Source organism: Myodes glareolus, chromosome 11 (genome assembly GCF_982192425.1).
Source record: "Myodes glareolus chromosome 11, mMyoGla1.1, whole genome shotgun sequence".
In the NCBI taxonomy this organism is placed as follows: Eukaryota; Metazoa; Chordata; class Mammalia; order Rodentia; family Cricetidae; genus Myodes; species Myodes glareolus.
In genome coordinates, this window is record NC_142036.1 from 25,371,933 (window position 1) to 25,389,364 (window position 17,432).

General features: G+C 46.4%; 1 protein-coding gene across 2 annotated transcripts in view; it reads left to right on the forward strand.

The window, feature by feature from the left end:
- Positions 1–6,711: 6,711 nt before the first annotated feature.
- Positions 6,712–17,432, forward strand: part of Fbln5 (fibulin 5) — a 69,555-nt gene continuing 58,834 nt past the window's right edge. Inside the window, exons 1-4 of one of the 2 annotated variants that reach the window (XM_048449462.3) lie at positions 6,712–7,080; positions 11,286–11,340; positions 13,718–13,769; positions 15,942–16,196. In XM_048449462.3, the coding sequence (XP_048305419.1) occupies positions 7,064–7,080; positions 11,286–11,340; positions 13,718–13,769; positions 15,942–16,196 (379 nt within the window). In that variant the 5' untranslated portion in view covers positions 6,712–7,063. Of the gene's footprint in view, positions 7,081–7,283; positions 7,611–11,285; positions 11,341–13,717; positions 13,770–15,941; positions 16,197–17,432 lie in introns of those variants that run through there. The other variant, XM_048449461.3, reaches the window with a different exon arrangement.

Consider the following 17,432-nt stretch of genomic DNA (forward strand, 5'->3'; position numbering starts at 1 on the left):
TCAGACTCCCTGGCCAACTGACTCGCACTTCAATCCCAGTTCCTGTGGGTGGGCTGGCTCCTGAGTTATGTGGCACTGTCTCCAGTGTCCCTCTAGCCTTCAGGCTGGGGCTGCCTGGCGTGGCATCTGACCGGGCTTCTTAGGCACCCCATTTCTGGAGCTCCATGAAAACTTCTTTGTTTTACAGAACTATATGTTAAACTCACAGTCAACAGAATAATATAGAAAAAGCCCAGGTGTGTCCGTGGTCTGCCAAATTACCAGTAAATTCCAGGCATGAGCAGAACATCCCAACATCCTGCTCATGTTTACCATGCTTGGAGCCTCTGGGTTCAATCTCTAGCATCAGAAAAATAAACAGGATTAACACACACACACACACACACACACACACACACACACATACACACACACACACACGAAAAGCCCAAAAGTAATAGTGGGAGAAGGATCCTGGGGCAGAAGGTAGGAAGCCCTGGTTCTGACAGCTTTTGCCTCCACGCTTTGGGGTAAATAGCCCCTCTGTACGTTAGTTTTTGCATTGGTTTTGGTACCAGTTCCTTGCATATGCCTCCCTCTCTTAACACCCTGAGACCTGTCCACCTTTACTTGAACTTTCAACCAACCAGCACCTGTATTTTAAAAAGAAAGCAGGGGCTGGAGAGATGGCACAGCAGTTAAGAGCACTTGCTGCTTTTACAGAGGGCTAAGTTTGGGTCTCAGCACCCATATTAGGCTACTCACTAGTGCCTGTAACTCCAGCTCCAGCAACCTGACACCTTCTTTTGGACTCCAAGGGTACCAGGCAGACACAAGGTACACAGACATACATGGAGGCAAAACACTCACACATGTAAATAAAATAAAGCTAGAAGGAAGAAGGAAGGTAAGAAAGGAAGGAAGGAAGGAAGGAAGGAAGGAAGGAAGGAAGGAAGAAAGGAAGGGAGAGAGGAAGGAAGAAAGGAAAGAAGAAAGGAGGGAAGGAAGGGAAAAAGAGTGGGACCTAATCCTTGCTGAGGGCTCTGTGTATTGGTTTTGCTGAGGGCCATGTGCACTGGTGCATGCTGATAGGTACTATCAGTTGACCACTGATAAATTTTTGCCCCACTTTACAGCAGAAAGATGAAGCTCAGTGAACTTAAAGAACTATCTTGGGGTCTCACAGAGAAGAAATAATGAATAAAACAAACCCAAATTGGTCTGACATGGAAAGCTCATGAGCTCTTAGGTAATTGCACTTAGGAAGCACTTGGATGAGTGAATGGCAAGAGGGCAAATAACAGGTAAACAAATGAACAGGTGAGCAAATTCACAAGATAACGAATAGACAGGTGAGTGAATAGACAGGTGTGTGAGTGGACAGGTGAGTGAATCGACAGGTGAGCAAATGGACAGGTGAGTGAATGGACATGTGTGTGAATCGACAGGTGAGCAAATGGACAGGTGAGTGAAAGGACAGGTGAGCAAATGGACAGGTGTGTGAATGGGCAGGTGAGTGAAAGGACAGGTGTGTGAATCGACAGGTGAGCGAATGGACTGGTGAGCAAATGGACAGGTGTGTAAATCGACAGGTAAGCAAATAGACAGGTGAGTGAAAGGACAGGTGTGTGAATGGACAGGTGAGTGAATGTACAGGTATGTGAATAGACAGGAGCAAATGGACAGGTGAGCAAATGTACAAGTGAGCGAATGGACAGGTGTGCAAATGGACAAGTGAGCGAATGGACAGGTGTGCAAATGGACAGGTGAGCGAATGGACAGGTGTGTGAATGGACAGGTGAGCAAATAGACAGGTGAGCAAATGGACAGGTGTGTGAATGGACAGGTGAGCAAATGGACAGGTATGTGAATGGACAGGTGTGCAAATGGACAGGTGAGTGAATGGACATGTGAGCGAATGGACAGGTGAGCAAATGTACAGGTGAGCAAATGTACAGGTGATTGAATAGACAAGTGTGCAAATAGACAGGTGAGCGAACGGACAGGTGTGTGAATGGCCAACTCTATAAAAGAATCCATGAAGCTTCATATGAAGGATGTTGAAAAGTCTTAGTAATTGGAGAGCTACAGCATGTTTCTGTTTGGGAGGCCTTTTGAGGACAATTCACCCAAAAAGACTATTTTTTTAAAAAAAATAATAGAATTCTAGCATCCAATATAGTGTTTTTAGAAAGTGGAAAGAGTAAATATCTGTAGACAATTCACAGGATTCTTATAAGCAGATCAATACTCAGGAACAAAAAGTAATCAGCTAGCAGAATGCCATTTAAAAGGTTTTTAAATTTTTTTATGTGTATGAGTATTTTGTTGGAATGTATGTCTGTGTACCACATGCATACCTGGTACCAGTGGACACCAGAAGAGGGCATTGGATCTCTGGACCTGGAGACAGTTGTAAGTCACCTTGTGGGCACTGAGAATTGAATGTGAGTCTTCTGCACCTTGTTGTAAAAGGAAACGGTGCTTTCATTTCCTGGCTACCCAGACCCGAATAATCACACAGAAACTATAGTAACACAACACTGGCCAATGGCTCAGTTGTATTCCTAGCTAGCTCTTATATCTTAATTTAATCAAGTTCTATTAATCTGTGTAGTGTCATGAGGCCATGGCTTACCGGTAAGGTCTGATGTCCTCTTTTGGCAGCTGTATGGCATCTGCCTTACTCCTCCTTTCTCCCCACATTCAGTTTAGTTTTCCCACCTTCTGTATTCTGGCATGCTATAGGCCAAAGCAGCTTCTTTATTAACCAATAATAGTAAAACATATTCACAGCTGACAGAGGGGAATCCCACATCACCTTGTTCTGTATGACAGTAAATAAAACTGGCCTGGCACAGGAGCAGGCAAACTAACGAATCAGGGGATCAGGACCCACCCCTATATCCAGTCCCTAAAGAATGCCTACAGCAGGAAGACAGGGATAATTGATTGATGATGGTATTGTTTTAAAATTAAGTAGATGCCATTCCTATGTTCAACAGCAATGTCTCAATGCTCCAGCAGAGCTAGAGATTAAAGATAAAATGAAACTATGGGGGTGGAGAGACAGCTCAGCAGGAACGAGGCCTCATTGTTTTCCAGACAACCTGGGTTTAGTTCCCAGCTCCCACAACAGCCTGCAACTCCATTTCCACATGACCCAGGACCTCTGGCTTCCGCTGACACTCCTCTCTCATGCACACATGCAGATACACATACGTACACGCAGCTAAAACTAAAGAAAAGGATAAGTAAAACTGGACCTACGGATACTGTATAAGGCCGACCTGCTAATTTGATGTGACACGTCTCTGGCATGTCTTGAGGCACAGTCTAGGAATCTGCTCAGTAGCCTGTCATGCTACTAAGTAGTTAGTCTTTGGAAGAAGTGAAACATTTCCCTACACACATTTGCTTTTTCCAGGGAATATTTTGGAACAAAGGGCTATGACAGATCTATTTTTTATATACCCTTTTCATTAATTAGCTCAGTAATTTGTATGCATATATGTGGACAAACCCAGGCCAGGATGTGTTTGGAGGTCAGAGGACAGTTGGAAGGAGGTATCCCATCTCTCCTTCTACCACATGTGTCTGGGAATCAAATCCCGGCTATCGGTCTTGGCAGCAGGCACTTTTGCCAGCTGGGCTGTCTATCTTGGAAAAAACCACATTTGGTAAACTCGGAAGGAGTAAGGGCTCCAGAGCCAACAGGCCTGTGGCTGCAGGTTGTGCTCTGTGTCTGTGAGCCCTCATTGCTCAGGTGTACAACTTCCACCCTCCCTCCACCACTCCCTCTCTCTCTCCCTTCTGGGCTGGAGCCCAGGGCATTGAGCAGCTAGGCCAAGATTCTACCATTGCTCTACATCCCTACCCAATGACTTGCTTCTTCATCTGCAAATGAATCTTCACTTCAAGCAGTTGTGGAAACCAGAGAAGAGGGAGCAGAGACAAAATAGACACTGACAGACGTTCAGTAAGCTCCCTTTCTACACTTAACTCCTAGACAGGCATTTTGATGGAATTAATTTCCTTGGGGGGGTGGGTAATGTTTTACATTAATAATGATCTATACCGTCAAACATATAACTGAGCTTCCCCAAATTTGCCATGCCACTTCAAAAACAAACAAGTCCAAGAAAGTTATTTATCTATCTTGCAGCCTCACCATGGTGAACAAATTCAACTGAAACAGGCTAAGAAGGGCCTCTTCTGCAGATGGCCAGCTCTTCTGTTTGGGCCACAGTTTATAGTTAGGATGGTATTTGATTCTGATGGTGGGAGGTGGGAAGGTGTGGGGGTCCCCACTTTACAAGTGAAGAAGAAAGACACCAAGTGAAGGAAGTGATCTGAGAGGCCAGCTAGGGTCACCAAGGGTCACCAAGCTCTTCACACCAAGAGACAAATTTCCATGTCTCTCTGTCTCTGTTGTTTCTCACTCTCTCTTCCCCTCCCCTTCTGTAAGACAGGCGGTGGCATTTGAAGCAAGCTTTCACTCTGTAGTTCAAGATGGCCCAGAACTCCCCATGTAGTCCAGGCTTGGCTCCAACTCCCAGGGGTCCTCCTGCTCAGTCTTCTATTGCTGGGGTCGAGGGCGTGAGCCGTTACACCTACATCCTCTTTTTCTTGTTAAGAATAGATTAGGGTGAGCAGGAAGCGCTGGGGCTAATGTGCTCTGATGTTATCAGATGTTTGACAGAATCTCTCAGTCTGTGGACCAGATGACCACCCTATGGAAGCGCGATGCTTGTGAGGTAGAAGGAGTAGCCTGACATGGACTTCAGCGGGTGGAGAGTCAGGATTGGGGAGACTGGCACACGTGGAGAGTTGAGATGGTGTTTGAACAACCTAACAGTGAGGTGAGGATGTAGCACATGCTCATGTGCTACTCCAGGCTGTGGGGGAAGAGACATGGTGGGCCAGTGACAGAGAACTCCACTCTGGAACCTGGCTCTTCCAACAGCTTCATGGAGAACTGTAGGGTTTTTTTTTTCTCTTTGGGCACCCACCACCCAACTCCCAGATATACAGTAAAAAATACAGACACTTATTTTTAATTATGGATGCCCAACCTTAATTTAGCTTATTTTTAACCAGCTTTTCTTAAATTATCCCATCTACCTTTTGCCTCTGGGCCTTTATCTTTTTTATTCTATAATACTTTTTTTTTTCTTCTTACTTGTGGCTGGCTATGTGGCTGTGTGGCTGGCCCCTGGCATCTTTCTCTCTATCTCCTTTTTTGGCTCCTTTCTGTACTCACTTCTCCTATTTATTCTCTCTGCCTTGCAGCCCTGCTGATTTCTCTCTCTTATTGGCCATTCAGCTCTTTATTAGACCAATCAGGTGTTCTAGGCAGGCAAAGTAATGCGGCTTCGCAGAGTTAAACAAATGCAGCGTAAAACACATCTTTGTATCATTAAACAAATATTCCACAGCATAAACAAATGTAACACATCTTCAGTTAATATTCCACAACAGGGAACTGACCGTGTCAAAGAAGTCACCTTGTGCCATCACAGCTGAGGGTCACACTTCTTACTTTTGATAACAGAATTTGTGAAGAAAAAGAGTTTGAATAAACTCGGAAGTTACCACCAGGAGCACCTGAGAGGCTTCCTTGTCCCTCCCAGTCCCTGCCTGACTTCGGATTTTACACAGATAGAGCTGGTCAGTATGCATGTTTGACTGTCTAGCCATTTTGATCGATGGCTCTCATTTATCTTCCAATCCTGGAATTTTCTTTATTTAGCTCCTTTGGTGCCGTACTGAGGGACCTTAGGTTGTTAATAATCCTGGCTATTGGAACGATGGGAAGGATGCACAACCTTGTGAATGAGATGTATCGAAAAGTAGTTTCTTCTTAGACGTTCACACACACACACACATACACACACACACAAGCACACACACTAGATCACGCAAGTTGGATGCCGAGTTTCAACAGCATCAACATCCAGCTGCCCTTGTTTAACCTAGTGAGGTTTTAGAGTGGGATTCCATTTCCTTAAAACAGCAAGTATCCTGAGAAAAGGCTAAATAAAGATGTGAACTTGGGAGGTTCACTGGCATCTCTGATAGCTGTGTGGTAGAGAAGTCACCGACCTCTCTTACCCCCATCTCCAAGGAAACAACCAGTTCCTACCACTCAGAGCTGTGGTAAAGAGAGGGGCCTTTGGAGCGAGCTTTCTGAACTGTAGGTCTGGCAGTTGAGAGGCCCAAAAGAAGCAGGCGTGGAAGAGCTTGCAGGGCAGCAATCTGGTCATGTCTTTTGGAGAGTAGCGTCCTTGCCACTCTTAGACTTTATAGAGCAGGTTCCAGAGCTAGAAAACAAAAAGGAGGGAAGGTAGAAGAAAGGAGAGAAGAAGCCGGAGAAGAGGAGGAAAGAGGACTTTCGGACCCATGTGAAGTCTACCATTCTTATTTACTTTGAAGACCAGAGACACTAATTCAAATCAAAGCAAGAAAAAGCCAAGGAGAACGAGGTGAGGGCCGCCAAGGAGAGCCATTCCCTTTGGGGTTCTGATCTCACACTGCCTCCCTTCTCCTCTTCCCAATCTGCTCCTGCCCCACATCCTCGCTCGGGGGCATCGTGCACGTCCCTGGTAGTGAGTTCAAGTTCCTGCTTCTACAGGACCTGACAACACTCCCCCTCGCGCGCCCTGCTCCGCCTAGGGGAGGCCGGGCGCCCCCCAGGACCGCGCTCTGCTGGGCTCCCCTCCCAGCGCTGAGCACTTGGCCCTGGCAGACGCCCCAAGATTGTTGTGAGGAGTCTAGCCAGTTGGTGAGCGCTGTAATCTGAACCAGCTGTGTCCAGACCGAGGCCCCATTTGCATTGTTTAACATACTTAGAAAATGAAGTGTTCATTTTTAACATTCCTCCTCCAATTGGTTTAATGCTGAATTACTGAAGGGGGTTAAGCGAAACCAGGTGCCGTCGGCGAGGGCTCTGCAGTGGCTCCCAGCACCCAGCACTGCCCCAGCCCTCGGCGCAGTCCGCTCAGCCCCTCCGGAATCAAGCCGCCCGGGTCCTACCGCAGAGCCTGCCTTCCTCGAGTCGCTTCTCCTCCCGCACATCTTGACCATGCCAGGATTAAAAAGGTAGGTCCGGAGGCTCCAGAGATTGCCTTTCTCCAAGCTCGGGAAACCTAACTCCAGACCTGATGGGTGGAAAATGGCTATGGCTGAGATTCCGCCCGTGTCAGGGCACTGGGAAAGAGTTTAGCTAGTGATGCAATGACATTGTTAATTACAAAAAGCTGCGCCGCTCGCTCAAGGTTCCATCTCGAAGCCTTCATTTGGGAGTGGGGATTTTTCTAACAGTGTCAGGAGCCAGCATTTCGAGAGAGGGCTGCAGACAACTTTTCTGTGTCATTCCTCTTTCTTTTTGGAAAGGGTAGCAACTTCTTGCGCACTTTACAAAATATCACACTACATATTTTTTAAATTTGGGAAACCGCTGGCTAAGGCAGCAGGCACCAGCAATCGCTTTGCTGCAAAGGCTGTGAGAGAAGCCGAGGGAGTCTCAGAACACTCCTGGCTGCGTTTGCTCTATGTGTGCGATTCACAGAGGGCATGGGACCCAGAAGTTTCGAGCCAAGGAACAGTGGACATTGCAGACAGAGACGCACGTAAGCAAACGCTTTGCTGTTCTTTGCGGAAATTGCAATTCCAGTCAAGTAATCCTTGAGCCTTGAGGAACTTTAAGGATGACATCTGTTCTGCCTTTCTCCAGCATCTCTTGAAAACATAGCTGCCCTGCACAGATCTACACACTTTTTCTGCGTGTATTTGCATGTGGGAGGGGTGCATGCATGCTAATACAAACTGAGTCATATTATGGTAAGCCATAGCAGTACTGTCACCCTGCTTCCCAGACCAGCAATGCATTATCAATGACAGACAGTTCTGAGAGTTGGAGGTTCTGTCTTCATTCACTTTCCTTTTGGAGGGGTGGGGGAGTGGGATGGCGGACCCAGATTCCAAAGAAAAGCTTGAAACGCAGATTCCCTTCTCCGGTATTAATTATGCTTTATTTTTGGAGGTTTTTTTTTTTTTTTTTTTTTTTTTTTTTTTTTTTTTTTTAGGGTTTTCATGACAAGGTATAGCTATTATTGATGTGAGAGCAGCAGAGCTGGGTACTATTTCCTTCTGGAAAGCCTCTCCATTAGCCTGGAGCTTATTTAGGCCCCCAGGACCCAGCCACGGCTTCCAGGAGGCTGGGCTTGAGGCTGGCTGGCTTTAGTCTAAAGGAATGGGGAGTGGGGTAGAGGGAGAAGCCGGTAGGATTAGCGTGCCTTTTCCAATTGCTCTTGAACTCCACTGCATACAGTCAGGCTGTCCTGACTCCAACATAAACGAGACAGGATTTTATAACCCCCTGAAAGGAAACTTCATGTGAAGAAACAGGAAAACATTGAAATTCATAATATACAGACTGGAAAATAAATTTGTTATTGTTCTCTCATTCCTTCCAGATATAAAGTCTGGCTCTTGCAAATATCAAAAAGTCCCGGGATTTGGCTGTGCACTTTATAAGGTCAGAGCTGTCTCCAGTGTTGGAGAACCTGGCTCACATAGGTGGTTAGGCGAAACGGAAACTTGTCTGCTCAGGATTGGATGCAGGAGGACATGAAGGAAGTGGGTTTGCATCTTCCAGTACGTCAGGCTCAGTTTGATTGGGATGCCGCTTTAATTCTGGATCCCCTACGCACCACTGCTGTTTCTCCTGAGCCATGTGACAGGGATGTCAATGAGTCTGTAGTCTCTGAGCACTCATTCTGAGAAGGTGGGGACTATAGAGCCATGGTGTAGGGTGGCTACAAGCCTCAGACTCCAACCAGGTCAACCAGGTCTCCAAGTTCCTAGCCATGCTGAGAGAGACATTCAAGAGCACCTCCTCCAGGGTGCCTCCTCTGACTTTCCTGTCCCTCCCTCAGCCCGACTCTCAGCACACATTGAGTTTTCTAGCATTTTCATCAAAGTCAGCCCTCATTCCTGGCCCATGCTGCAAAGCATCTAGCTCAGGTGGGTGGCAGCTCCGTAGCTCCTGCCCGTTAGCTTCGCTCAAGCAGTGGCTGTCAGATACGTGCTAGCAAACTGAACAACACTAGATCCCCACATCTGCATACCTTTTGTGTGTGCTATGAGATGACCCCATGACTCTTTATTCTGCAAAACAGCTCTTATACCCTGCTCTGTGTTGTGGTGCACATCTGTAACCCCAGCGTCTGGGAGGTGGAGGCAGGAGAATCAGGACTTCAGAGCCAGTTTGACTGGACTATATTTGAAACCCTGTCTTAAAAAGAAAAAAATAGCTGATTGTAATGGTTTGTGGCTTGTAACCCCAACACTCAGGAAGCTGAGGTACAACTGTTATAGATTGGAGGACAGCCTGAGTTGTAGGCCATCCTGGGCTACAGAGTAAGACCTTGCTTCAAAAGCAAAACAGCAGCCCAAGCAACAAACAAACAAACAAAAGAAAGAAGGGGGGGGGGGAAATGAAAGAAACTCTGTTCCTATTAAACACTCTCCTGGCCCTGGGAGCCACCATGTTGCTTTCTGTTCCCGAGTCTGAAAACTCTGGGTATGTGACACAGGTTGAATTCTGCGTGGTTTTGTGTGAGACCCACTCACTTCGCAGCATGATGTCCTCATGGCCAGCCCTGCTGTTACACCTTTTCTCCCTTTTATTTTAGTTACATGTTATTTATTTATTTATGTTTATGGGGGACATATGTTGTGGTGCCTTCGTGGAGGTCAAAGGATAACTTTCAAGACTTGGTTCTCTCCTTCTGCTACACGGGTCCTGATCATCAGGTTTGAAGGCAAGCTCCCTTGCCTGCTGAGCTATCTCATCTGCCTTCTTGTACTGTTTAATTCCCCCTTTTTTTTAAAAGATAGGATCTCACTATATTGCCCAGGCTAGCCTTGAACTCCTGGACTTCAGTGACCTTCCTGCTTTGGCCTTCAGGAACAGCTAGGACTACAGGCACATAGCAGTGTGCCCAGCTTTCCATAATGTATCATTCCACTTAGTTTAGGTCTGAATAATATTTGTGCTTGTGTGTGTGTGTTTGCATTTTGTTTAGCTATTACTGAATGGATAATGGCACTGTGTCCACCTTTTGGTTATTGTTCAAAGTGCTGCTATGAACATGATAGTACATGTTTCTGTCTGGTCCCGTGCTCAGTTCTCTGGGGACTATGCTCTGGGCCTGCTGGGTCACCAGTTTTACATTCCCATCAGCAATGCACAAGAACTATGATCTATCCACATCCTCCTGTATTGGCTGTTTTCTGTTCTGTGATTCTTTTAAGATGAAAAACATTATTTTATGTGTATGAGTGATTTCTCTGGGTGCAAGTGAAAGACCCTGCTTCAGTATGTAAAGAGTGATTGAGAAGGGTATCGGATGCCAGCCTCTGGTCTCCATGAGAACACACACACACACACACACACACACACACACACACACACACATGCATATGCACTTATACAGTGCACCCACACAAGCCAACACTCACACACACTGATATGAGCACGATGCACAGATAGGCATCTTACTGGGTGTGAGTGACACAGACTTTGAAGTTTTAAAGCATTCTGGTGACCACAGTTTCACCAGACAAAAGCTTAGCCACAGCAAAGAACCAAATTACCCACAGGCAGAGCTGTTTACTGGCTTGTGGGTGGCCATGCTGGCTGAGCCATAGTGTCATGGCATTTCCTGCTGCTCCCCTCTGACTTTCTTCTTCTGGGGATTGCACGGGTTTCTTAGTCTTTTACCCTTGGGATGGAGGTTCTCATAAGCTACATGCTAGGGTGGACCCTGGGTTGCTGGCCGCTCAAACCTGGTCATCACATATGTGAACCGAAGGCTCCAAATTCTGGTTGAGTGACTTCCTGTGAACACAAAGCACCTCATGTTCTAGTTTTCATGCTTAAAGACACGGTGGCTTTTGACTCTGCAGTCATGTCTAAATAATGCTTAACTCGGGCAGATTCCATGCAGAATGATGAAAGACCTAGCCAATTGAGTCTTTGGCCTTTTGCTCCTAAGTAGCAACCTCTTGTATACAGCATGTGGCCTAACTCACGATTCCAACACACAAAGTAAGCATACGGGGCTTGTTCTTGTGGTGTGATTAGGGACTCGGTTCTCCCTTGGGCTCTGCAGAGTGTGTCCTATCCATTTGCAAGCACAAGGTAAAGCTACTGTCTAAATGCCTGGGCAGCAGGAGACCCAGGCTTTCCGGACTTAAACATCCCTTGGAACTCACTCTCGGTTTCTTGCCTCCCACAGGATACTCACAGTTGCCATCTTGGTGCTATGGCTTCCACACCATGGGAATGCACAGGTAAAGTTTCAAGTTGTCCCGAAGCATGTCACAAAACTAGGGGAAGGGAGGCCAGCAATGTGTTTTAGAATCCCAGGACACAGGAATAGGAGACACTCCATGGTTCACAGATCATAGCCCAGCACTGGGAGGCTGAGGTTGGCACAAGGTGATGAAGGCTCCAAGTGGCAAAGCTGGTCTTGGATCTCAGCATCCTGGCTCCTAATCCAAGTCTGTTTAAATCAAATTTTGCTGCCTCATTTGTGTTCCTCAGGGAGATTCATTTTAACTTAAATATTTAACAGTTCAATGTGGTGGGGATTTTTTTTGTTTTGTTTTTGGTCAGGATGCCCCCAGAATGCTGCAAAGGGTCCCCAGGGGATGAGTCTGTGTGTCTCCATCCACACAATATCTAATGGAAAAGGTGGGGATGACAGGGAGAAGTGGAGGTTATCCAAACATTCCCAATGTACAGTGTGTGGGGTTGAGTAATTCAGCTACCTGGAATGGGGCTATCCCTTCTCCTGGGAGGAATGTGAAAGGAGCAGTAAGGTTGGGTTCAAGGTGAGGGTCTGAGAGAAGTTGTAGTGTCTCATTTGTGAAGCTACACGGAGGGCTGAACCAGGTGTGTCAGTCCTAAACAGTGTGGGAGGGTTCCCTAGATCAGCAGTTCCCAACCTGTGGGTGGCAAACCCATTGGGAGAGGGTCTCACAATAGTCACCCAAGACCACAGGAAAATACCGATGTTTACATGAAGATTTATAACAGTAGCAAAATTACAGTTACGAAGTAGCAACAAAGATAATCTTCTGGTTGGGGGCATCACCACAACAGTGAGGTATTAAAGGGTTGCAGTGTTAGGAAGGTTGAGAACCACTGGACCAGATGACTCGGAGCGACCATCTGTGTGCTGTCTTGGAGATGAAATAAAGTCAGCACCATCTCTGAGTAAGGCTGAGGGGCTGGGGCAGGGCAGAGAAACTCTCCAGAATGCTCAAAGGTTGATGCCTGGCACTGAATATATATATATATATATATATATATATGGGGTGAGGTGAGGGGAAGAATTATGAAGTTCATGCAAAGGCCATTGAAGAGAGTAATGGCTTGAGAAGAATATCTTAGAATTTTAGATCTCAGAGGAACCTTGGCAACTTCTAATCTAGCCCCAAGGGTTATAGACAAGAACATCTAGGCCTGAAGAAGACAGTGGTCACAAGATCATGTAAATTAGTCTAGACATATATAATAACATATTTCTTCTTTGTAACCACTTTAAAGTAAATAACAGTACCCTATTTTTTTTTAGAGAGAGAAACTGAGGCAGAGGGAAGGGATGAAGAGAGGAAGGGCCCAGGGAGAATAAGAAACCAACTAAACCGGTGGCTTGAGCCCATTCTACCCCAGCACCGGGTTGGAGAGCAGGGCTGGAGTCTGGTCTCATCGGTTCTGTGGTACAGACTCCAGGCTCTTCTGGGTCCTTTGCCCTGGCTCTAAGGCTTGGAACCCTCAGCTGTAGCCCAGGCCAAGCACAGCATCTTCACAATCACCCCGCAGCCCAGGGAAACCTGACCTTGAGGCTAGCGGCAGATTAGAGATAGGAGTGCCTGTATCAGACGCCAGGCACCTGCTAGGGGCCCTCGAACTCTTCCCGGTTCAGCTTTTGAAAAGTTCATAGTCAAGGCTGGAAAGGTGGCTCAGCCCACAACCCAAAGCACAAATGTCCACAGCACTTGGGAAGCAGAGATAGGAAGACCATGAGTTCAAGGCCAGCTTGGGCTATACAATAAAATTTTTGTCTTGGAAATAAAAGTGAACTAGATAAAAAATGTATATACAGTTCTAGCTCAGGTTACAGGTAAAATCACAACGTTCTGGGACTGCCAATGTGTGTCTGTCCTTTGAGCCACTGTCTTGCTGACATTGAAATAAAGGAATGTCCCCATCATCTTTGCTTAGAAAATTGGTCTCGTCTGCTATGTAGCTTCTGGTTTATGAATACAGCTGAGACTCGGGGAGAATTTCATAGGGAACAAAGAGTTATTTTGGGATTCTGTGGAGAGGTGGACAGCACTGGGGGTGTCTCCATCGCTGGAATTAGGGCTGTTGCATTGTGGCTTCATATGTGGCCATGACTGCTCCTCATCACTTGGGCATGACAAAATCTACAAGGATGAAAGCGGGGTTCATGAGGCGCTGGTATAGGGGTTTGAGAAACATCTCTAAGTATGCAGTGACTGTAAGAACACACTTCTAAATAGAGACCGGCTTCCTGCGTGGATGTCATGTGTGCCTCTCCGCTCTACTCCACTTCCCAAATGCTCTGTGATGCTTTTATAGGGACAAAGAACGCACATCAAGTGACCTGGCCTGTTTCTTCTCTCTCCCTCTCTACAGCAACAGTGCACAAATGGCTTTGACTTGGACCGCCAGACAGGACAGTGCTTAGGTATGTGATACTGACAATTCAGTGGGGATGTTTGGTGAGCGCCCAATTGCCACAGCTATTGTCCAGTGTTGTCAACTTTGTATGCCTTCTCCATGGAAGAACACAGTGATGGAAGGAATGAGCCAATGGCATCCTTGTTGCTCGTGTGCTTGTGCTAGGCACTGCCCATGGTCATTGGCCTCTGTTTTCAACAAGCATTCCTGTTGGATCTTTTCCCCAATGCCACCTCCAAATGGCTTCATAAGCGTATTAGCTTAAATGGTGCACATTTCAGACCCTAGAGTCCTCTAGAGGTCCAACATCTGTCTTCCATGCTAATATCAAAGTATTGGTGGGTCTGTGTTCCTCTGGGACTCAAGGAGAGAGAGCACATTTTTGCTCGTGGGAGTGGTTGGTGGGATCTGCCCTCCTGAAATTTTAGGTTTCATGTCCTTCATCCTTACTAGTTGTCTGGGGAGGCCCTTCCCAGACTCTAGAAACTGCATTTGTTCTGTGGTTGTAGCCTGTTTCCCCACCCTCAGCAGTCAAGTGTCTTTCACATTTATGGGTCCCTTCTTTGACTGTAGCATCTCTGACCAAGTCTCTTGCTCCTTCTGCCTTTAACCACTCACACAATCACACTGGGCATTCCATAAGTAATCTAGGATGAATGCTCCCATCTCAAAGCCAGCTGATCAGTAGTAACCTGAATGGAATCAGCCCTGCGGCTTAATGGATTCCCAGGTCCCAGGAACGAGGAAGTACTTTGAAGAAGGGCATTCTCTCCCATGACATCTAGTGGAGAGAAGCTTAGACTCAGTGACTATAGTGACATGCTGGTGGATAACACCATTGCCGAGTGGTGGTAACAGCAATGAACTCTGAAAAGCAGAAGCAAGGGGGGTGCCTTATGTTCAGACTCAGCAAGGAGTGGTGAAGATCCAGTTTGAACTGGGTACTGAAGTATGAATAGGACCCAAGAAATCTCAATCCACAGTGGAAGGAACAACACAGACAATGACCAGGCATGAAAAGGAAGTTCAGGTACGGCATGTTGGGGATGGAACATAGAGTGTGTAGGGATACTCTATGTAGGTAGGGTGTGGCCCTCCATATTGGGAGAATAGTTGGCTTTTTAATTAGATCTGATTTAGGTCAAATCATTTGTCTTTCCTGAGTCACATCAACTGAGAATAAGAGGGGCGTCAGATGGCTTGGCAGAATGAATTGGGAGACCCAGGCTCAGGCTTGCATTTGCAGTGTAAAGCATCCTGCTTCAAGGATTCACTGCAGGACAAAGAGGGCAGTGGCTTTCTCGTCCAGCCCGTCACTCCAACTAGAGAACAGATCATTGCATTCTGAATCACAGTATTTTCAGTTCTCAAGCTGGGAGCTGGCATGGATTTCTCAGCTGACATGGTGGGCGAGCTGCCTGGATCCAGGCCCACGCAGAGCAGGCTCCAGAGCTGGTGACAGGGTCCAGCACCCAAAGCCAGGTCTGCTGCCCACTTGAGCCAGAGTTGGGGCCTCTTTTGACTCCACCCTAACAAGCCTGGTTTTTCTAGACAGACCACCACTCTCCTTCCAGCATGAGCTGTTCTCCAGCAGGGCTAGTTGTGGTCCTGTTTGCTGGCACCATGTGAACCGACTTGAAAGCAATGTTCTGCTTTCTCAGCAAGTACTAGGTCTGAGCCAAGTCTTGTCTTTCTGGGCGCAAATGTGTCTTTCTCTCTTACCCAGCTATTACTTTGAATAGAAATGGGAACGATTCTTAGGCCTGCCCTCTTCTTTTCAGACCATAGGAAATACACAGGATAGTACCTGGAATAATTTTATATGTACAAATACTCCTGTCTATTTTTATTGTTGCTTTCTTTAATTAAATCAAGGGTATTTTTATTTACTATATTCCTATATGTTAAAGAGCACATTTTTCTGGGTCACAAATGTGTTCTTTCAATAAAAAATGAAGTCAACAATAGTCTGGGTTTCTGTGGATGGGGCTTAAAGAGCGAATGTTTGATAGCACAGGTCACTTTCAGTCAGTTTAGCTGATGCTGGGGAGCATCAGATTGTAATGAGTCAGGTGAAGTGCTGGAGGGTCATTTCCCTCTGTCTGCTCTCCTTCAGTATGCACAAGCTCCGTATCATGCAGGAGGTCACTGACACTTGTCTTTTCTGTGGCCTTTGCAGATATTGATGAATGCCGGACCATCCCTGAGGCTTGCCGTGGGGACATGATGTGTGTCAACCAGAATGGCGGGTATTTGTGCATTCCTCGAACCAACCCAGTGTATCGAGGGCCTTACTCGAATCCCTACTCTACATCCTACTCAGGCCCATACCCAGCAGCTGCTCCACCGGTACCAGCTTCCAACTACCCCACGATTTCAAGGCCTCTTGTCTGTCGCTTTGGGTACCAGATGGATGAGGGCAACCAGTGTGTAGGTGAGTAGTGCAGTTCCTGTCCTTCCACGCGGCACACTTTTTCAAGTGCGCTGTCAGAATCTACTGTGTCTTCCCAAATAGAACTAGCTGCCACGACACGTGCCCATCTGACAATAGTCTGCTCTCTATAGATGGCATAATGTTCTTATCCAGATATATTTCTGGGTCCTTATCTGACTCCGGAATTGAGTTCTGCCCTTACTTAACAGTTCTCTAGAAAACCAATTTGATCTTTCTGTCAGTTGACCAGTCTATCCATCTGTCCACCATCTGTCCATCCATTCGTCCATCATCCATCTATCCATCATCCATCCATCCAAGCGTCTATCCATCATCTATCAGGCCATACATCCATCCCCTATCTATCTATCTATCTATCTATCTATCTATCTATCTATCTATCTATCCATCCATCATCTATCCATCATCTATCTATCTATCTATCTATCTATCTATCTATCTATCTATCTACCATCCATCCACCAATCTACCCATCATATATCTATAACCTATCTATCCATCTATCCATCCATCCATCCATCCATCCATCCATCCATTCATATACCCAACCATCTATCCATCCATCTATCCCCTTCTTTGACCTCATTGATGATCAACCTCAAGTTTTCTCAACTAAATAACCAATGCCTCTCATCAGACTCAGGCCAATGCCCTGTCTTTTATGTAATGAATGGACTGAGTATTGCTGCCGAGTAGACTTGAGGGCCAACATAAGCTGATCTGGAAAGGAAACTGGGTTTTTTGGGAGACAGCCGGTGTTCTTATGTCTAAAGGAACCTTGATGATGGGGACTCTGGGGAAAAGCAGACACCATATGCTCCGAGTCCCAAAGGAACTGGCAGCACCCCGGAGAGCTTAGATCCCATTGGCCAGTGCTGCTTTGGAGTACAATTGCCTGGGGTCCTGCCCAGTCCTTTGGCAGGAGTTGGACTAATCCTTGTAGTTGTCTCCAGCCTTGGGAGAGCTAGAGCGAGGAGAGATTGACAGCGAAAGCTCCAGCCTTTCGGATTGAGCACCCTCTCTGCCAAATCCTTTTGAGCTTGGATTCCCATTACAGGCATGTTTATATATGACACATGCATCCTGTTATTCTCATGTGGTTTGAGGAATATAAAGCACACATAAGAAATAGGAAATTTAAAAGAATGTAATAAAAATAAATATGAATTGAAATTCTAATACTTTCTTCCCATGGCCTTAAAAATGTGGGAGACC